We start from the raw sequence: 22,947 nt of genomic DNA on the forward strand, positions 1-22,947 counted from the left end.
CGATTAATTCCCCATTAGTATTCCAGTCACATTTCCTCCGACGATGGGAAAGTATTTCAAGTGAGAAATCTTGCTCATCAAGCTGTTAAAAACGTTTTTTCTCAAAGTTTTCTACCCTTTGCTTCTCCGAAATCACTTTTTGACTCCATCGCGCGGGCCTGGAGGCCATCCGCACCCACCACACCTGCAGCTATCGGGTAGCACTTCACGGGCGGCCGCTGGCCTGAGGCCTCCCTCTACCCCTGCCCTGGAGAAAGGGGCACCCCACTCATGGCAGAGTCTCAGAAAGCAATTACAGAAGCGAGACGTTTGGATTTTAGAAAATCTGTTTAATTCATAATGCTCATTAACCGCACAGTTTTAATTCATAAATACAGACAAAGTTGTAAAAAAAAAGTCAAAAATGTGCAATTTTTGTTTTTAAATTTATTCGATTTTAACGTCTGCCTCTTAATACACTAAAGATGTGGAAATCAGCGCAACTTGAACAGTTGCCAAACAAAAACCTCTGGACAATGAAGTCACGCTCAGTGGAGTGCACGTTCATCTCTACCTTGCAGCTTCTTGTAAAAGCAACTACAGCAATCTTTGGTAGTATATTAAAACAAACCAACGCCTCAAATAATTAATATAGACAAATAATTAAAGGTTAACACGTTTTGTATTCATATTCATGCTGCAACGCAAAATCCATTTCTTTCCTGTATCTTTTTTTTTTTTTTTTTTTAAAAAAAAAAAGGTCACTTAGGAAGTCACGATGGCTTGAAGCTACGTACGATGGGATCTCTTCCTTCGCACCGAAGCCAACAGCAGTTCTGATGCTGACCTTAATGGGTGCAGGCATGGGCCTCACAGAAGTGTCAGGGATGGATCCAGTTAGTCTAATGCATTAGAAAGGATTCATGACACTTTATCATGAATGTACAGAAAAACACCCTAAGAAAGCATACCATATGAAAACATTAAAAAAACGCATTCCCTCGTAAATAAGAGAGGTGTGGAGTTTGCAGGGTTTCCTAATGACGGATCTCTCACTCCAGTCTGAACAGGGGCTCTTCTGAAATCACTGCAATTAAAACACTCGTTAACATCATCCCACACAGGGTTAGTCCCCATATAAACGTGTCCTCTTTAATCGCTCATTTAGTGAGCGCTTTACTACTCACTTTTACAGTATGTGTGCTGTTGTCAGTGCAAGACCAGATTACACTCAATATTAGGATAAATGCAGTGCAATTTCTTTCTCTCTTGGGACAAAACCAGTGAGTAAATCTTAACACGATAGGAATGTTCCAAAATGAAAATTGAAAACACATTTGACCAAGCCAGTATTCCCCTACGTACAGCACATCTAGGAGAGGCAGCATAGCGTCTTTGTGCACATTTGCATTTAACTAAGTACGGTACAGAAGAAATGCACGCCTGTTACCTTAATGAAATAGGAACAAATGTAATCCTATTGAAAAAAACAAGTGGCCAAAATATCTTTTTTAAAAAATTCAATGAAAAGTTAAAAAAAAAAAACCAACCAAACAAGAGGTAATTAATTGTGCATTTAGCAGTCAAGGCAACTGTTTTGCCTCATTTTCCCAGTTCGAAATGTCAGAAACTCAAAAGGGCCACTGCGCGTAGTGCTATGGCAGGGCTTCCACCATCCTTCTCCTTGTCCAGACCACCTCAAAACACCAAATTACAACAAATGTGCTTGCCACTTAGTGTTTTCCCCGTAGGCCTTCAAAAGCATGATGCTCTCTGTGTGCTAAGGAAGAGAGAAGGGAAAAAACAAATAAAAGAACAGGTAAACTTTGCTGAGGAGCTGAAAAGAGAAGACAATGTACGAGCAGTCAAGGAAGACACAATGTGCCAACGAGTAACACGCTATGCTGATAATACATTTGTATGGAGCCTAAAATAAGAGATCCCTTAAAATCCTGATTGTAAATGGTTCCTCTACATGCATACTTAATTTGAACAGCATGTAGCCTTGAGAGTTATCAAGAGATTTGTCTCACTCATTTTATGAATCAGGCATCTGAAACATGAGACCAAACATATTCTACAATTAAACTAAAAATATCTTCTATTTTGAATGGCTGCTAACTTTTATGTTGAAGGGAAAAAACATCTATATTTTGGAAGTAATAATTTGAATGCAATGAGAGATGCTACGTTTCCAAATGGTTAATGATGAATCAAGGCAGGATGTTCCCATAGAAACACCCTGCCAGCATCTTCCTTTTCTAACAAAGGTGGAAATTAACAGTACAAAATACTTACGTTTATAAAACACCGCTTTAAAAGATGTGTGTGGCAGAAGTTTATGTATCTTTTCTAAAACTTTAGCTTCGCTCGCTAAAGAGGCATTCCCGTTCCAGACTTGCACAACATCTTCACGGTCACGAACGCTGACGCTAACCCCTATTACTTCATCATCTGCATGGAAGAGGAAGGATTATTAAGGAATACTTTAAAAGTGAGACATGTCTAATTTGATACTTCTGTATTATGAAAACAGTGCCCCAAAGCTGAACAAACTGAAGAAATGAAAAAAAGCAAACTCCAGTGAGGAGAATACCAATGTTCAAACCAGACAAAATAGTTACCAGAAAGAAACAAACACTGTATTTATAGAAGCTATTGGAAATATTACCTCATAGTGGTTTTAATAAAGTGCCATAAGATTATTCATCTTTGCTATTAGCACTCTTATCCTTGATTACAAGAGAATCACAAGATTCCCTTCAGTAAGGTCAGCAATGTGAACTACTAAAGGGAATTTACTTACATTAATGTCTATAAGCAAAAATGGGTGGGTGATGGTGAAACAACTAAAAGCCCAGGAACAGCACCTGGAGGAGATCAGACAACAGAGTTTCTAGACTTTGGTCTCTTTTTTTTATTTTGTCAAGGCAGCAACAGGAAAAAACAAAGAAGGAGGAAGGGAAGAGGAAGGGAAGAGTGAAAGAAAAAAATAAAGGAAAAGAGAGGGGAGAGAAGAGGAAAAGAGAGGGGAGAGAAGAGGAAAAGAGAGGGGAGAGAAGAGGAAAAGAGAGGGGAGAGAAGAGGAAAAGAGAGGGGAGAGAAGAGGAAAAGAAAGAAAAAAGCCCCAGTCAGGCTGCTGCTGCTGCCAGTGTTGGTAACTCCATGCTTTGCTGAAGAAGCCCTTTTCGGTGTGAAAGTCTGCGGATGGAGAGCTCAGCCTAAGGCCGTGCCACAGCTGGGAGTGGTGGCTGTCCCCAGCAGTGACCTCCCTGGCACAGTGGCACTGTGCATCCTAAGGAAGGGGTCAGTGATAATAATGCAAAGGTGGTGTCAACAGCACACGGCCGAGGGGAAAAACTACCTCTGTAGACAGCAGAATCACAGAATGGTTGAGGTCGGAAAAGATCTTGAAGATCATCGAGTTCCAACCCCCCTGCCACAGGCAGGGACACCTCCCACCAGCCCAGGTTGCCCAGAATGTCGTGCACGTGCTTAAACTGACCCCCTTATACTGACCATGCTATCAGTATAAAGGGCAGGAACACTCCCTTCTTGACACCAACTCAATTACATATATTAAGGATTTTGACAAGCAACTATTAGAAATGTGCCTCTCAGCTCAAGGATTTGAGGCTTGTGTTCCGTATCTTCCAATTCTGAAAGATGGGAAGGCAATGAGAGAAATACGCTCTTTGAGAAACTCATTCAACAAAACTTCTGTAGCAAAACCAAAGCCACCATCGCAAACAGACCAGCAGCAGCCTACAGCAATACGTCTGCTCCAGGTGTAAGAGAAACCGTTTGAAAGGTTTTTGCTGAACTGCTCTGTGAACCCAAAAAACTCAATTCTTGTCTCTGGAAGGATAAAGTGAAGGAATGCTCCTAAGGGGGTATATACTGTCACCGCAACAGCCAGTTTAACCAGATATTCATGCTTAGGAGAGAAGTAAATATGGTCAAAAGAAGCGATGGAGAAATGTCATGTTAAACTGAAAAGGTAAGACTAGTAACCAGTTCCCAGAACTCCTTCCCTCTAGGCCAGTGGATCAGCAGGTTCATCATTCGCTTCACCCAGAAGGAAGAAACAGTTCTGTGACCAGAACTTAATGGATTAAATGGCCACAGACTCGTACATGCTTTTCATGACAAGGAAGCCGCATTTGACAGTCTATCTAAAGCCAGGTAGCGTTCACTCTCCCTTCCCGGAGTCCATTTCCGGATGAAACGTGCAAGCTTGCAAGCCTAGAGGAGATATTTATTCTGAAAGCAACTTCGTTAAATTATTACCTCTGACCAAAATCACTTGTGAGCTTCTGGATGATTAATGCCCATTTTCCAGTAAACCAGCAAAGTACGTTAAGAGTATTTATGTAAATTCAATTACATTAAAGATTACCTTGACCTAAGCAGTAGTATTAAGCAATAATGAAAATATTGCTCCTGGGTGGAGTGCTAACGTGGGATCCAGGAGAGCCAGGTTTGTGTTGTGGCCCTACTATGGGCTTTTAATGTCCCCACAGGCAAACCACGCGGCTTCCCTCTGCTCCGGGTCTGCAGTTGTGCTTCCCCTGACAGCTCCTAACCCTGCTAGGAGAACCAACAGAGACCACGAGGGCTAACAGGGGCATCCATGCATCTAATTTAGTTGCTTCCAACAGCGATGATAAGATCAATGTGGTATGGAACCGTAATTTGGGGTTCCAGAACCCTGACATTGTAGAATTACTATTAAACATTGAAATGTTAGGATTTTTTTTTTTTTTTTCTCCACTGAAAGGGTTATTAAACATTGGAACAGGCTGCCCAGGGAGGTGGTGGATTCGTCATCCCTGGAGGTGTTTAAAAAAAAAAAAAAAAAAAAAAAAAAAAAAAGGGTAGATGGGGTACCTGGGGAGATGGTTTAGAAGTGGTTTTGTCAGGGTAGGTTAATGGTTGGACTTGATGATCTTAAAGGTCCCTTCCAACCTCAGCAATTCTGTGATTCTATGATTCTAACAGATAGACATTCCATAACTAGAAAACCTGCTGGCTTCCCAGGGATGCAAGCTGCAGCGCTTGAGTCTTCTGCTAGGACAGTCAGAATGCCTTGTCCTCCTCCGAATGACAATGGGTATGAATGTGATTTCAGCCCTGTACCCCATTTTTAGCAGCACTTCCACGTTCTGCATTCAAACTCGGTGTTTGTCATGCTAACCTCAATCATTTTTAAAAGTTACCTGCTGCACAACAGTCTGTAAACTGCTCTCCGATAGTTGCTAGGAGTAGCTCTTTCCAAACTGCAGCCTAAGGAGGGGGGAAAAAAAAACAAACAAACAAAACACAAGTTACATTTGCATTATTATTTTTTAATTTAAAGGTTAGGTTTCCTAGCTCAGTTTTGAGTGCATTCGCTTTCTGAGATTGTCTAGACAAAAAAGAACATTTATTGTAAGTTCACGCTGTGTTATGTAATTAATTCCTTCAATAAAATTCGAGCAACAATTTAAAACCTGCAAATACATACTACTACATGGAATTGTTCTAACAAATATTTTAAATATTTAACAATAAGTTTACCTTTGCTATATCTGCGTCCATGACTCATCTCAAATGCACTAGTTAATGTAAAGCATGAAAGTAGATTTCTCCCAAGTATTTCCCATGATAAAAGACTGTAAGGCTCCACTTGTGATCATTTGTTTCTACAGGAAAGAATTACCAACCATTTTAAGAAAAGTGCCTGAAACCCCTACCAGCAAATTAAATTGATTTATATTTAAACATCATCTTTAACAGGAAGCGTAGTGAAAGAACAAGGAGTAACAGTTTTAAGCTGAAAGAGGGGAGATTTAGATTAGCTATTAGGAAGAAATTTTTCACTCTGAGGGCAGTGAGCCCCTGGCGCAGGTTGCCCCGAGAAGCTGTGGCTGCCCCATCCCTGGGGGTGTTCAAGGCCAGGTTGGACGGGGCTTGGAGCAACCTGGGCTGGGGGGAGGTGGCCCTGCCCAGGGCAGGGGGGTTGGAATGAGATGATCTTCAAGGTCCTTTCCAACCTAAACCATTCTATGATCATTTCTAATTTGCCTTGACCATGAAATAAGTCCATCTTTCAACAAATTCAAAGGCTCACTACAGAATTAAAACAGAGGGAGAGCTATCTGACACTTTTTTTTTGGCTGTTAGACCAATCACTCTGTTATTTGCTTTCAGCACTAGTTATCACCTAAGCCAAAGCCCATACAAAACTTCGAATGCATCTGGACCAACATAATGCCCCAAGGTGAGGGTTTACAAGGACAGAATATTTTATTTATTTATTGAAAGAACATATCAACATGAACATTTGTCTGTATCACCTTTTCATACACTTTTTCATATACTACTTTAAAGGACAAGGGGTAATGGTTTTAAGCTAAAAGAGGGAAGACTTAGACTAGATATAAGGAAGAAACTTTTTACAATGAGGGTGGTGAGACACTGGCCCAGGTTGCCCAGAGAGGTGGTGGGTGCCCCATCCCTGGAAATATTCCAGGTCAGGTTGGACGGGGCTCTGAGCAACCTGATCTAGTTGAAGATGTCCCTGCTCATGGCAGGGGGAGGTGGACTAGAGGGCCTTTAAAGGTCCCTTCCGACCCAAACCATTCTATGATACTTTTAAAGAATGTCTTTTCTGCTACGTGAAGTTCGCTTGAGTTTTAGTAATATTAAAACCCCCGACATATCAAATGCACCAGGTTAAAAGAAGAAGCAAGCAGCCATGAAGATGACAAACTAATGAACTGCTTTTATGGCAGTTTCTGAGTACTCCTAAGGCACCTTCTAGAATACAATAGATTTCTGTCACTCATTATCATCTAATCCAATGCATCAGGTAAAGCGGTGCTATGGAAGGACCATCTGATGCTCTCGAGGCAGGCTGAAGACGTCAGCGTGACAGCCTCTGACGTGGTGCCTTTCGCCTGCCCGTGGAACAGCTCACGTACTGGTGATGGGACCGACCACGCACACTCTCATTACCAGGCGCAGTGCTCACTACTGTGAGTTGTCCTAATGGTCTCAAGGGTAGGAAGCACTTCATCCAGCAGTAAGCAGTTGCAGGATCAGGCTTATGAGGATCTAAAAAGTATTAGTTTTCATATTAAAAATCGGCACACAGAAGTGTCACTGTACACATGCAACAACACTGAAGTGTGAGTATTTTGTCAGTCGGTTTTTCATACCACTTGAAAGACTGATATCTTTAGAAAAACCTGCATTCTCTTCCCTCCACACCCTCACCGAGAGCTACTATAGCATATCATCTTTTTGAGTCAGGTCTGTACAAGATGGTTCGTCTTAGCCAAGGAGATGCTGTGTGCACGTGTGACGAAGAATGGAGCCAAAAAAATGAGAAACAGGCAGAAAGGTATTATTTATGCTATTTACAGAGGCACTAAAAGCTGACTGAAGTTCACCTTCAATTAAACCTTTCAGAAGTGACCTGGGAACATGTGGTACACAGTTTGAGAGATCAGAAAGTACCTTCATTTCAGAGAGGGGCTATCATTCAGCCTCTGAGGTCCCTAAATTCACCACCCAGTAACGCAGGCTCCCCAGACCACTTGTCACTTCTCACAACCTTCACACCTTGGATTATAAGGTGAAAAAGAAAATTTCAGTCTTTTGTGATCCCACAGGACTGCAGGGAAGAAAGCTGCAATTCACATACGGGGAAAAAGCCCACAGGCAAAAATCAGTTAACTTCTGGCTGAAATTTCAAGTACCATCTTTCAGCATTTAATGCCTTCTGCACGGCTGTCACATTTTTCTGACACTTCACTATTTGTGTTTAGAGGCCCGATCCAGAACAAACTCACCCACGTAAACACCACGTGAAGCGGTCAGATCTCCTCACCATGACAGCTCGCAGGAGATGCGTGCCACTCGCAGGCATTTGATTAGGGGCGCAAAGAGAAACCCAGTTGTTTCAGCAGGGCTAGAACGATGACATGCCTGAACGGATTTCATCTTTCATATTTTCGAATTTAAAAAAGAAAAAGGGGTGAAAAAACTGAGCCGCACGACAGTTTGACAAGATGTACACACGGTGGTGTGACAACTCACTGTTGCCAAAGGGGGTGATCCTACTTGTCTTTTCTCCTTTACGCCCTACGCCCATCAAAAAACTCTCCTGGCCATCCACTCAAATTAAAAATAAAATACATAGGAGACTTTTTCTGACATCGGCGTGCATCAGGCTGGCTCACAAAACAGTCCAACGAGCACTAGTGCAAGAGGGATCAGGAGAGAACGAGCAAGATCTTCCCCTTTCCAGGGCAAGCCATGAGATGGGATTAGCTATCGATGGAAACAATGCCTTGGTCCACGTTTGGCTACAGAAAGTCACAGCGCTGCTCACAGCCACACGTAGGTGCAGACACATAATGCCAAGCAGAAATAGTCCTGCTGAGTCTGACAGAGAGTTTTGGAACATTTGGCACTTCAGTGAAACTTTGGAAGTTGTGCTGGATTGGGGGGGGGTGGGGGGGTGGTGGCGGCTTTTGAAGAGCGTTATTGTGGTTCTGGCTATAATTTAGTGTATAATATCATCAGGAAAAGATTTTTTTTTTTCATGCCTGTAAGCAAACAGTCTTGTGAACAAAGTTGATTATAAAATACTGTATTTCCAAATGGAAATGGAGTATAACACTGCAGCTCTCATTTGCTTTATAATACATCGGCGAGTGTTATTGAAAGCAAGAGGTATGGAATTACCCAAAAAGAAGTTTTTGCTCATTGTCTTAAAAGAAAAGGTTATAGACGTTAAAATAGTCTTTGGTTGTTGTGTTGGGTGATGTCAGAACTAAAAAGCTTTACAACAGCTTTATCAGATGGAGTTTAAAGAACACCCACCCCACCCCCCCTTACTAAACAATATCTAAGTAAAAGGTCCGTATTACATACCGTACTTTCTTTAGGGACCTTCATTTTCCATATACCTCCTTTGGCATTGCTTTCCTCTTCCCTGGTTATGGAAAATAGATCAGTCAAATAAACATTCATATCCACATTTAGATAAATCTATGCTTGGGGTTTAATTTTCCCAGAAAAATCCCATTTGAATTGCAATTACTAACTCCAGGTAGCGTGACTCAGGCTATGACTTCTGACATCAGAGGTAATTCTTTCATTGTTCATATGAAGTTTATCTCTCAACACCCAATCCCTTTCCTAAGTTTTGTGTGTTGGAAAATACTTACATTATTCCTGACTACAGACCGTCTTAGAAGTGGCTGCCCACTACATGGGAACAAGCCACAGTGCAGTTTTACTGGGGTAACCTTTGATTTTTAAAAAAACCTCTGGCATATTTTCACAGAAGCAGCTTATTACTCTCAAGTTTATCCAGTTTAATAAAAGAACATGAGAACACTTCATTTCAGCTTTGTGACAGCTAGAAATTAATTGCCCTTATTAAAAGAAAGGCTGAAGCTGCCCGGGGTCAGGGCACAGACATAACCATTAAACTGCCTCATAACGACAAAGGCACAACGTACAAACCTGTGACCTTCAAGTTTATTCTGTCACAATTCTTTGTATAAGATTTTAAATTAGGGGTCTAGTTTAGTGTTAAAACTCTGTAATTGAAAAAGTTTAAGGAATAACCTAAAATTAATCTTTGGAATCTCTAAGCCCAGTATGAGACCTCTAGAGACAGCCCAGGGCCAATGGTCTCCCACCAATCCAGACTGGGATTGGGGAACACTGGGGAAACTTTGGGAGGACATCTTCAAAAATCTGCAGACCTCAATTCTTACTTCAGAATTTGTTTTTCTTCCTAAAAAACAATGCTGCAATTAGCCAGTGTGCTGTAACTGTAATCTGAGAATCGCTTCTTGCCAGTAATTACTGAAAAGTTTGTGGGTTACTGATGAGATCAGTCTTTTGCAATCCCTTTCCTAAAATACAAAATTTCTTTGACAGTCTTAAAAGAGATGTATCATTTTTAGAAGAGATCTTTGCGTTTCACACTTCTAATAGTCGCTTACCAAATCTGAACTAAAAATAGAAAAAAAATAAAAAAAAAAACCCCAACCCCCCAAATGTTCTCGCTCATCCTTACAAAGATATCAAGACCGGCACACAATGGCCCAGTTGACTTATACAGACACCAACATTTTTTCAAACCCAGTTCAGCTAACCTGACCGGTCACAGTTCTTTTCTAAAAGTAATGCATCTGAAGGTCTACATTTTACTGGAGAAAATTATTTACTTGTTGAGTAGATTAGGACAGAAATCTCCTGTGGTAAGGCACCACCCAGGTAGACATACTGCAATCACGTCAAAGAACTCTAATCCCATCACAGCCTGTGCAAACGATGCCAAAAAAGCTCAAAACTGTCCAGGAAGCGCTCAGGCTCTCTAACGCACCAGAACTGCACCAAAACTCAGTTTCTGCAAGGAAAACCTCAATGATTTATACTTTATTCCATTACTGTCCTACAGTCAAGTAGGAGTTTGCTGCAGTGAATCACTTCATAATGCCTTAAGTTAGTTTTAATCCAAGGTATATATATGCGTATGAAGCATACTTTTGCACATTTAAGGACCATCAGTCGTTTGCATCATTATTACGTCAGTGGAAAGAAGAAAATTTGCAAGATAACAATAATTCAAATGGAAGTAACATATTCTGTGTATTCTTGAATTGAAATTCAGAATAATATTTTCTTTCCTAACTTCTATTTCATAATCTAATTTCTTTCTTACATTTACGTTCAGAGGTGGACAATTAAATTACAGTCTGTGTTTTTAATAAAGGCTCTTTAGCACAAGTCACTTTTAAGCTTAAGAAGATCCTTAGGATATTTCTTTCGTGGGTCTCCTGAGTTCAGGTATTTGCAGGCAACAGAAAGAAGACGCTCCTGCCCCACACCCGCCTCCTGTCGCCACTTCAGCTTTTTTCACTGCCCGTTCCCAGAAACATCTGATGATAACATACGTACCAAAGCGGCCGTCTTTCTCCCCGCATTAAATGGTAACTACATCTCAGAGGCAAATTTGTCACAGGAGGAATGTTGTTGTAGACACTCCAGAAATCCTTAAAAAAAAAAAAAAAAATACTAGTTGCATTAACAGAAGAGAGTAAGTTTAATACAGATTTACTCCCTTGTTCATTTTCTCCAAAACGATTACATATTCTGCTCTTGGAGAACCGGCACCTTCTGCATTATAATAAAATGCTCTCAAAAGAACTTGTGGCAATTTCACTTCTTTTTTTTTTAGATGTCATTTCTGCATATGTTGGAGGTAGAAAGAAGGGAAGACGTTCAACTGTGGATTACTTTAGAACCAAAGTCATGAATAGAGAGAAAACAAATCATCAAAATCAGAGTTACATTAAGTATGTCACAACAAAACAGTATATAAACCTTTCCTAGCATATTAAAAATATATACTGATATCAAATATTCACCTTGCTTCGCTTAAGACTAGTTTAAAACTTCATTCTGGTTATCTTGAGTTACAAAAACACCACAGACAATAATTCTGTTGAACTAAACACCTAACTAGCAATCCAGCTACTTTGTCTAGATCACAGAGTTGCACATATTAATACAAGAACGGGGGAGAAATTAGAAGATCCGAGTTACCAGGAACCATCAGATTACTTCCCAGCATTTCTGCTGGTAAAAGCAGAAGCTGTCATAGATGTTTGGGGTGGATAATAGGCACCCAAAAGCAGTGGTGAGCAACACTGAGGGATGACTGAAAAGATCCCAATCCCCTTTCTTCTTTATCCAACAGTTGGGAATAAGAAAGGATTTTTTTAAAGACTTATGTTGCATCAACATCTAGTGATGCAATATTAAGCATTAGTTCAACTCATTAAGTATTATCTAGTACTTAGTCATTAGCACAACTTAAGAAACAAAGATTGCAACATTATGTGATAAAATTTTGTGTCCCTTGGCAATTCTACCTGCCAGCCATTACCATTACCCAGTCACAAGACGAGATGGAAGACTATTAAAAATATAAAAAACTGGTATGAAACACCCGTTTCAACTTTCATCCTATTCTTCCCTGGTTGTGTGTCCAAATCCTAAACCTACTGACAGAAGTAGAAGGAGCAGAGCTACACCAGCAGACAACTGTGGAAAGATTTGGGAGCTCTTATGTCCTGAGCCAAGGACTTCATTTGGAGGGTTTTGGTTTTCAAACATCCTTCAGGCGGTGCAGGCTGGCATTCCTCATTGACGAGCTACTGCCCAGGAAGGACAGCGATGAAGCCAATGAAGATTTTGGTTTTGCTTCCCTGAGGAAGGTCATGACAGCACAGTCAGACACACCACGGGCCATGCTGCTAGCTTCTGGTAACCTCATCCAGATCATGACTCTTCCCAGAGGACCTGAATCATAGAATCATAGAATGGTTGAGGTCGGAAAGGACCTTGAAGATCATGGAGTTCCAACCCCCCTGCCCTGGGCAGGGACACCTCCCCCCAGCCCAGGTTGCCCAAGACCACGTCCAGCCTGGCCTTGAACACCTCCAGGGATGGGGCCTCAACAACCTCTCTGGGCAACCTGTCCCAGTGCCGCACCACAAGGAGTTTTTTGTATTTTAAACCCTAACCTGATGAGAAGAAAACCTCAAGTTTTTCAGCCAATAAACCCTAATAATTTAAATAATGAAGGCTAGATTCAGAGTGGGAAAACAGGTAACACCAGATACTGCATACACCGGTCTGTGGTCTTAAGCTGTCCTTTTTTCAATGGGAACCGTTTTTGAAACAAACCCACACCGGTTGTCAACTTTACCTTCAGAGTGTCACTTCATCGCATGACCGATGGGGATGTTCTGCTGACATAAAGAGGTGAGAGGGAACCTCTCCCAAGGGTCTGAAGGACACTTCCATGCTTTATGCCAAAGAATTTCCTCTGATAACCTCGTCTCCAGAAAACTCCAAAAGCCAATTAATTTCTTAGGCCAATTAGCTGGGAAGAAACATCTCATGCAATGTAACAAGCTGTGCAGACGTTAACAAGAAACCCTTATTTAAAACTTCAGTAGACCACTATGTCTGGGCTGCTTCAAGGAGAAGGTTTTGGCATTGCCTTAGAATTTCAGAGATTTAATGAACTAGAGTCAGCTTAGCATTAAGGTGAGACAAATGCCAACTCACTACACTTCATGCTAACTGGTATTAAAACAGCAATTTTACTTGCAAGAGATGCCCACTGCTTGGCACTGACAGATGTCACAGACGTGCAGAATTTCTCATTGCTGCAAGTATTGCACGATATAAAAGTACTTTTATTCAAGTAATTTTGCTAGAATTTTTTTTTTTTTTAAATTCATGCTCAAGGAGAGAAAGAAGAAAAAAAACCCCACAAGCTGTAATTTTTAGTCTTTCTGTAATGATTTTCTGTATTAAAAAAAAAAAAAAAAAGGAGAAGAGGCAGGAAAAATATTTAAAATACATCAAGTGTAACAATCCAATGGAGGCACAAGTGGAAACTCAGGAAAGTTTAAGAGTGGGCTTGCCTGATCAATGCAATATGCTTCCTCCTTTCCTGGCCTGGAAAGCCAAATGAAATTCAAACAATGACTGAGCAATACCACACACAACCAATAACACTCATACCACAGGTAAGCAAAGCCACAAGCGTGATGCATCGTATGAGGAAATGTGAAACTTCAGGTGTGAAGTTACATTAATAACATGCGGTAACTCCTATAGCAACGCTGCACGCCTTACCTGTACTGTTTGCACTGTATAAATCTTATTCAAATTTGATGCACATTCAGCTGCTGTCGTCCCAGGAAGTGACCTTGAAAAGAAAGTAGAGACTAATAAAAATATTTATTTTGTCAAGGGGGTAGAAAGGAGATGGATGGGGAAAGTGAATCCCATGAATGTGTAGTTGAAATAGTCACGTCTTGGTTGCATAATAAAGTCCCATTCCAACTATGAGTAATTTAAAGATTCAGGTGCTTTTATACTTTTGAATAAATTAATATTCACCGGGTACTTTGTAAAATATATTGATTAAACAGGTGAATTAGGAGTTTTAAACCAAGAACAACAGTGTTCCTTCTCATGGCCACCCCAGCCCCTCTCTGTGTCAGGCCCCGCACCACGTCCCGCAGTTCCCGTGCCGAGGGCTATGGGCAAGCTCCAACCCCGCACTTCTCTTTAATTGCATTTAATACAACCCCGAGCCCCCTCTGAGCGTCGTAACATACTCTCAGCGTTTCACACTTTTTTTTTTTTTAAAAAGTAATCCACAGAGTTTATAGAATGAATTCTAATTCCTCCCCAGCAGCCCGGAGCAGAAGCCACCAGGTGGCAGAGGAGCACAGCTCGGGGGCAGCGAGTGGTACAACCCAGCCCATGCTGGAAACCGCCGACACTTCGGGCAGCTCTTCCACCCACCAGCATTTGTTTCTTCAAGCCAGGTCTACTACCGGCACTTCCCATCAAGCCAGGAGGTCCTTGAGCTGGTTTCATCCCAGACCTCCGCGTTACGCTGATGTTCACCAGGCACCGGTTATCTTCTCCAGCTCACGCTATTCCAAACTCCCATCTGGAGCTGCTCCCTTTAGGCACCACATCATCTTAAAGGTCTTTTCCAACCTAAATGATTCCATGATTCCGTTTTTAACCTTCATCACAACTCTTTGATGTGTGCGACATGGGGAACATCCCCATCCCCAGACACCACCGGCTCCTGTCATGGCACTAATTGAGCAGCGTAACACCCATCTTACAATTCCCAGCACACGCCCCCACAGGTGCAATTTGGGGGGAAAGCAGTCAAAATTGCTAAGGTGCACTCAGTTTGTTAGAACTGGAAGCATTTTTTCCCCTTCAGAAGCTGAAGTAGGATTTCTGAAGAAAAATGAAGATCAAAGGCAAAGCAACTTCCCATCGCCTCTCAGAAGAGGAAACAAAAATGTGTAAAATGACTAAATCTGGAAACAGAAGAAACGGAGCAGATTTAAGGAAACAGAGGAAGAAAACCACAGTTGTTGCTCAGGTACCTGCTGAAGAAAGGATAAGGGCAACCAGATCTCAGCAACCCTCCCATCAGTGTGGCTGTTTGCCCCGACCCATCTGATCAGCGTGAAGTATGTCCAGGAAAACACTAAAGGAACTCTCAGTTGTTACAGATATAATTCAGGCTCCGGACCAAAATCTAGGTATTTGTGTAAAGGAAGAAATGTAACATGCAACACTACTGAAACTGCATCACATCTTCCAAACTTTAACAATAGCTCCAAAGTTGTTTTTTTGAAGGCTCCTATCCAAATAAGTTATTTTAAAAATACATACAAAACTAGCAAAGAAATCCATCTCAACTTTTTCAGTATAGAACAAACTAACATCTACTTTATTATTTGCCTGTTAATCACTAGACATAAGAGTACATTGCAATAGTGGAACTGATGAGAAAACTGTGTTACACGTCCAAATTTCAAAAATCACTTTAACTGGAGGTTATAAAAACAAACAAAACCCAAGAAGTCTCTATGGTGCAGGTTCCAGTCCTGTGGCTCATGAACTATGAAAATGCCCATGGGAAAGCTGATAACTTGAAAACAACAACAGCGCCAAAACTTTCATCAACGTGTTCAAAAGGAATTATCATAGGAAGGGCCTTTTTCTCCTTTTTTTTTTTTTTTTTTTGACACTCTACACTCAGCATTAAAGAAGCAAAAGAGAAATTCACAGTATTTAACAGAAGCTGAGTCAGTCAGATGGCCTTTGAATGCACAAAAAAAAAAAAGAAAAAGGAGTAAGTTAAAACAGACAGAAAACTTCGCAGGTGATTTAACTGTGTTTGTCAGTAAGAAGTAGTGGATTTGCAAACTACCCCTTGTTCGGAGCTTGCTGCTGACAGAAGTAGCTCCTCTCTACTAAGCTTCGTTTCATATACTGTAGAACACAAAGAAGCAAAACCTGAGATAACCTTGCCTGTTGGTGTCTCTGAGCACTGCCCAAGAAATTACTTCTCTTGGGCGCTACTTCTGCCGGTTCGCTAACTTAGCGGGCACCGAGGCATACGGCGTACAACATTGTTGTACAGCGTACAGTATCATCCCTCCCTGTGCTCACATTGGTACCGCCACTGAGATGCTGCAACAGTAAGGTCTACTCAAATAAAAGATTAAAATCTATTCTCTAACCATAGCCTTCAAAGGTTACCTAGATAATCACGGTAGCCATTCAGCACAATCAGCGCCATTTAAAAGAGCAGCTGAGAAAGACAGACAATATTCCACTCTGAGGCTATAAAATGGTTCGTTTTGACAGTTGCAAATAACATTTTCCAGAGAAACTATGTGACCAGCTGGCAGAAAACACCAACCAACCAGCAAATTATCTGTTTTAAAAGTTAAGGTGTGTGACCGTTTATTTCTAGTAACCTGCCCGGCAAGTGCTGCATGCCCACAAGATTACACAACATTATTTCAGCCTTTCACCCAGTTCTGGAAAATGTCAGTGATTTACAGGTATGAGCAAGAACACTCAAACTTTTTTATTAAAAAAAGAAAGAAATGTTGACATACATCAATTTAAAATTTCAGAATAATTGGCTGCAGAAATTACACCTGCACAAATTTGGTTTAATGGATGAGAAGAAGGGAGAGATGGAAGAAGGGAGAGATGGTATTTTAATCACAGCCAGCCGGCCGGAAGGAGAAATCTCAGAATTTCCTGCAAAATTACAGATTGCTGAGAAATCTGAACCACAGTGATTCCGCGATAGCCACCCATAAACTCAGCAGAGCAGCATAGATGACAACGGTGTGGGTTTCGTGCCTTGAAACCCACAAAATTATGATTTTTTTTTTTTTTTTTAACTGAGTACACAGCGTAAGTTTAGATTAAGCTAGCAGAAATGGCAGACGACTTCCCAGTGAAGGGATCTGTAGAAATTCCTATTTCTGTACCTCTTTGAACGAAGACACTATAAGCGAGTAGTAAAATGGTTGTGTGCTTTGCTGAAAACTTCAATACACGTCCTACCACAACACAGGAACCCTCTGCAAATACTGACCCTTGAAATGAAGCCGTTACGGGATAACTCCCTTTTGGATAATTTTACTGCCCCCAAAAATAATATTACTCCAACATGCCATCAATCATTGCCAGGGCGGGCGATTCATTTCCAAGTAACCCAACAGGCCCTGCAGATCCCCTCAGGAGGAGACGGGTCCTCCCCGCTGGGTCCCAGCACCAGCCGGGCACCGACAGCTCTTCTGAGGATGGAGGGAGTTGGTCTGTCTGCCACAGCACCTGCACACCCACAGTTGGGTTCCCCACAGAGCGTCGGCCCATAAGACATTCAATAGCTGTCCTGGGCCGCCCGTTCTGCGCCCCGTGACGCCACTTTTCTGCATCTTCAGAATCTTTAAGGGAGAATTTTTAGTGCAATATCACGAATAATCAAGACGCCCGATCAGGCCAAACCCACCGCACGGCATCTCCCCGTCAACCGCATGGGCATCAGTTAAAAGTAGAACGTGGAAACAGGAATAACCTACGTGAACCGAATCCTAATGCCAACTTGCTTTGCTACTCCTTCATTATTCCAGCTCGAATAAAGAACAAAGGATACAAAGATAAATTCCATTGTTTTATCCATGAATAAACCTCCAGGTGGTTGTGCTTATGTTAATGTCTGCTGCTGAACTGTAGCTCTTCTGTTTCCCTGCAAAGAATTAAGGAATAGAAGTTTTTTCATATGTGCTCACACCAGCCTTTGTTTCCCAGTGGGAATCTAATCGCGGCTTTAGCGGGAGCTTTAAAAGCTGCCAAGCACTTTTGAAAATACCCCTGTAAGTACTTAGTCACAACTGCTTTTGGTATAAATAAGCAAAATATTGACTTACAAAGCATAAACTCAAAAACATGCTGTGGCAACTAAATAAATCTGGTAATCCATTCTGAATACAAAGACTGATTTCAAGCCATCAAAACCTGTCAAAATGCATTTACTGGGTTGAACATTCTTATAATATTAACCATCATTTTTCATTACAAGCCACCTACTCATGAGCTTTAATAGATGAAATAGACGATTCTAGATAAATAAGATTCTGCTATAGGGAAGAAGGGAAATTATTAAGCTCAGTTTCAGATATCTGATGTGTTCGTTTATGAAGATTCACAATTATTATGAAAATTGTTCCGTTACCAGAATTTATCTACCAAACTTTATTTACATAAAACCCATCAGTATAACACAGAGAGAGAAAAATCAGCCCATAAAGATAATATGTTTATGCAAAAATATTTTCACTTTCCGGGAACAGACTAATAACGTTGCATTATATTTGACAATGTTTATAAGCTTATTCTTCCCCTCACAAAGATATGGAAGAGTTCAACTATTCTTGCAATAGAAACAAAATTACCCAAAAAGCACTGTTGGAAGTCAAGCGAGAAGTCAAGGCAGGCCGTGACGCTGCGACGCCATCCGCCCTTTTGCACGCTCAGTCTGCCACGGGAGCGAGCGCGCCTTTGATAAGATTTATCTAGAAATGAGACTGCAGTGCCAGGCTTTCATGTGACCTGTGCTCAATTCCTGATAGTGCCGGTTCGGAAGGAAGGGTGCTGGTATTTTCCTCGCCGTTGGCTGCAAGCAGTCTGCCCGCAACACCGGCGGCTCAGATGCATTTAGATCTTCAAGAGAGGTCTTTTCACAAGGATGTGCAACATCGTTATTGCTTGTGCATGCACACATGGGACCAAAAACTATTACCACTGGCAAAACCTCAGCCTTCTCATCATGAGGCTGGAAAAATCACACAACTACGAGGATGTTCTCTCTGTGCTTTTGGTAGGGAAAGGCTTGCTTGGTGTAGCATTAAACATGAGAAGGCGTACAATACTCAGGCTAAACGACAGTCACGATTTGCAAGGTTTACAAAGTAGGATATTTGCATCATGTCCACATGTACATCAAAAAGCATAATCAGCTTCACAGCTTTGTATTTACACAAAGATCACACCTAGACCCACAACCCCAAATCCCATCAAGGGATGGTTCAAAGCGCCTAATGCGGCTTGTTACCCAGGTCATCCCAGCCCTTGATGGTCACTTCACTTGACTTCTGCTTTTGTGCCATTCCCCATGTTGAAAGTGCTACACAGCATGAATATAGTGACCAGACATGCAATCTCTATTTTTAATTTGCTGTGATGGATATTGACACTTTGTTGTAAAAAAAAAAAATAATGAAAGACTACACAGCGTAGCAAAAGGCAGACAGGCACCCTTTCATTTCCAAGCCAGCGGTCATTATAAGCAGGACCCAGCACCAGTCCAGAGCCTCACTGAGATAAGCACGAGTGTGCAGAGCCACCAGCACGGATCAGCATCCCAAGGTGGCACCAAAGGCATCTGCAAGACTTGCTGAAATTCCCCATGCACCATAACATCACTGCATGCAAAGGTACTACGCATGAGACATGTAGGTATGAACTTGGAAACCTGCAGAATGGACAAATAAAACAGCAGACCGAACGCCCTGGTTTCAAAACTTTTAGCACACGACCCTAAAACATTTTAACAGTTAAAAAGGAAATCTCGTGTCGCTTAAGAGAAAAACAACTGACAACTTCTCTGAAACTGCTGACCTGTGAGCATTTGAAGATTGTAGATGGGACCTTATTTGTCAAGCTGGTAAATAATATTCTCCCAAATGCTTTCATCATGCTCACTTTCCTACAGCATATATTAGGTAAGATACAAGTGAGCAATATCAGATGGTTACTATTTTAGACACACATACCAAGAAAGGCTTAACGCTTACGGGAAACGCAGATGCCCCGTGACACGTGTGAGATAATGGCAACGGACCAGAACCTGGTCACGGGATCCCAGTCTCCAGATGTGAAGCCTGTGCCAAGGCATTCACAGAAACGAGTGCTGATGTAGATAAAACAAAGGCATTTTTCTTCTAAAGCAGGAGATGTATCGAGTGCCACTATGATAAAAGCAAGGTCATGAACCCCAGGGGAATCACTTGGTAGCGTATCACTAGCTGCTATAGAAAGTACAGCTTCGCTGATGGATACTTATTTTAACAGCGTGACTTAATGAAAAGATACATTTTGGAGATGTTAAAATGTATGCCGTGGACCTCTCTCACAGTAATTTCATTGAAAAAGATAACTACATATCCATCTCAACATCTGTTTATCCTCAAGCATCACTTCTTCCTGCTTTTCAGTCCAAGTACAAGGTAAAATGTAATGACAGTCAAAAATCAATCCCATCTCATGAGGAAACATCACTGTTCCACACCAGGTGTTACTAAAGTGAGTTAAAAAAGTACCCACAGTTATCTTCTCTGGGAAGTCCACCCTATAGAAGCCTAAGCAACTATTGCTCCATCAAATCTGCGTGACTAAATGTCACAGCCACTTCTGCAAGATTCTGGAGAGACATGAACCTCCACACACTGCAGTAACTTAAGTTCATGTGTGCATCTCTTGTGTGTTTTCTAAAGCCTTAAATGGCTTTTAAGTGTCTGAAGCACGCCTTGGTTGCTGTCACTCTTGTTCCCCGCTGTTATTCTATCACTGTCGCTGGTAAACAAGACACAGTTCTGTGTATATAAAGTCCCACTTTTTTTTCCTTATACATACGCTCTTGGTTTTATAAGTTAAGGAACAACAATGCTACTTAATGAAATGCACTTATATGGGATCAGAAAGAAGAAAAAGGAAAAAAATAATTAATAGAATAACTGAATTTTAAGAGTCTAAATTACAGTGGAACTAAGATAGAAAAAAAAAAAATCAGGATGCAACTCAGGAACTTGAAATGGATTTTAACTTCCGATGTTGATTATAAGAGACAGACATGTTTACCTCCACATGGTTTGTGTAAACAAACAGATCTGGACGGTAGCTTGCTTAAAGAGCAGTCCAAAAGGTGCTTTTTAAAAACAAACAGAAATCACAACTCAGATCCCGAACCCGACCTTAACTAGGTCCCGAGTTCAAAAGGATTAACCAGAAATAGTTTGTGGGTTTATTTATAAGATTTGATTTGCAGGACCTGAGAATATTTGTGCGCTTTCAACAGTTTCAGCGGCAGAAAGGCTTACAACGGAAAGAACTTTCCTTCTGGAGTCGGGGGAGAGGAGAAATACAACAGAAAACTGAGAAAAGGGAGGTGCAGAAGATTAAAAACAAGATGCCAGAAAATACACGCTAGAAAACCAATATCAGACTGATTTTAAACTTTCTGTTTCAGTTTTGGCTTTGGTACGTTGCCCTGCTCCCGGCTGCGCGCAGTGGGGGGTGAGCGCCCTTCCCACAGCTCCCCGTGACCATCAAACTTCAAGCACATGAAATGGAATTATGAGGAGATGAACATTGCAGTTAATGAACCAATTTTGAGCTAATCCTTCAAAATTGGGATTTTAAGAGCCGATCATGCAGAGGAGTCAAACCTGGCTGTTAAAGAGCTATAAAATTCGACGTGTCGCGGTGGGACTCGGTCCGGTCGGGACAGCCCCGCGCTGTAGGACCCCCGCAGCAGCGGCAGCAGCTGCAGCAATGTCCCAACCTTTCGCCTTCTCCTCCCCGGGGCTGCGACGCGTCGTGGCTAAATTTAGAATTTAAAGCGCCACCGACGGTGCCTGAATCCATGTGCGCCCGTGGAAATACAAAACCGAAAGCGCTTCCCAAACCGATGTCATGAACTAACTCCCAGAAAACGCGACCGCTCCCCGCCACAAGGGACGGGACGGGACGGGTCGGGACGGGTCCCTCGCACCGGCCGTTTTCCCGACATTAACTTCCCCTTCTCCAATCTGTTCCACGAGCATGGTAAAGAGCGGCGATGCTTCCCACCGACGGATTTTTGGGGTCCTCCCCTCCTCCCCTTTTCCCTTTTTCTCCCCACCCCCGGCCCCCACTCACTTGTCCAGCCAGAAGGTCCAGGGCGAGTGGAGCGGTAGCCCCGCCGGTTCGGCCGCTCGCCCGCCGCCGCGGCGCTCGGGGGGGCTGAGCGCCATCTCCCCGACGGGGGCGGCGGGGCGAGGGGCGGGCCGGGAGGCGGGGAGGGGACAAGGGACGCTGCGGGGGGGGTGACGGGGAGCCGGGCGAGGGGAGGGACGCTGGAGAGGGATGGAAGGGGGGTGAGCCGGACTCGGATAAGGGGACAAGGGAGGGACACATCGGCAGGGATGCACAGGGACAAGGGGGCGGTGGGAAGGACAGACCAGGGGACAGACAGGTGAGAGGAGGAGGAGGGAGCCACAGCGACGGTGACAGCGATGGACCCATCTGAGGGCATGGAAGGCTCCAGAAAGGGGCCCTGACCCAGGCCCAGCGCATGCGCTCGCCCCCATCCACAGCACTACGTTGAGGGGAAGCGTTGAGCTGCTTCGTTAGACCTTTACGAGGACCCACAGCCATAAGGCCTTTGGGCGGGCAGGGTGCCCGGTGCCATCGTCCTGCACCGAGCGCGCTGCTGGTAGCCCCTTCGCTGCCCACACACAGGTGCCGCTGCAGACCCGACGGGTCTCTGGGGCTGCCTTGCTGAAGAAAATAATCTTCGTGCTCAGTTTGGCTTGGCAATGCTGACCAGAAAACGAAATCTCTCTAAAAATCCAAGTTTTAGGACACAATACCCTTGCATGTTCACAAAATGGAGGGATGAGTACCACGCAATCTGACCATGGATGGAGACAACAGCACAACAATGAACCTTTCCAGCCTTGGGGGGGTGGGGGATAATTTATCTATCTTCTCTACAGCCTATTTAATTTACATACTTGGTTTTATAGGTAGATGTTCCTCATAATCCAGCATGGACATGTGCTAAAAACCTCACGTTATTTTTGTAATAGTATTTTTTAACTTAAGATTCTCCCCAGTGGGACTATGCACAGTAGTAAAGTTAAACACCCACATAAGTGATAGCAGGATCAAAGACCATGAATCACAGAGGTTTCCTTGCAAGCACATTTA

General features: G+C 42.5%; 1 protein-coding gene and 1 long non-coding RNA gene across 3 annotated transcripts; both read right to left on the reverse strand.

Moving 5' to 3' along the window:
• Positions 1-314: 314 nt before the first annotated feature.
• On the reverse strand, positions 315-21,989 carry EIF4E3 (eukaryotic translation initiation factor 4E family member 3; the record flags this gene model as incomplete). 2 transcript variants are annotated; one of them, XM_082487702.1, is made up of 7 exons in its annotated part: positions 315-1,759; positions 2,278-2,433; positions 5,199-5,265; positions 8,905-8,965; positions 10,948-11,042; positions 13,705-13,777; positions 21,895-21,989. In XM_082487702.1, 7 exons carry the CDS (start codon positions 21,987-21,989, stop codon positions 1,713-1,715), a joined length of 594 nt encoding a protein of 197 aa, XP_082343828.1. In that variant the 3' UTR covers positions 315-1,712. The 2 variants fall into 2 exon arrangements, with proteins under 2 accessions (XP_082343828.1, XP_082343829.1); XM_082487703.1 differs by lacking the exon at positions 21,895-21,989 and adding an exon at positions 14,991-15,053.
• LOC309675392 lies at positions 5,606-7,503 on the reverse strand. Its single transcript, XR_014269488.1, has 3 exons — positions 7,483-7,503; positions 6,979-7,077; positions 5,606-5,663 (listed from the first exon to the last, which is right to left on the reverse strand). It is a non-coding gene; the product is annotated as an uncharacterized lncRNA (long non-coding RNA).
• Positions 21,990-22,947: the final 958 nt, after the last annotated feature.

Source organism: Vanellus vanellus (genome assembly GCF_965231255.1).
Source record: "Vanellus vanellus genome assembly, chromosome: 9".
Classification (NCBI taxonomy): domain Eukaryota; kingdom Metazoa; phylum Chordata; class Aves; order Charadriiformes; family Charadriidae; genus Vanellus; species Vanellus vanellus.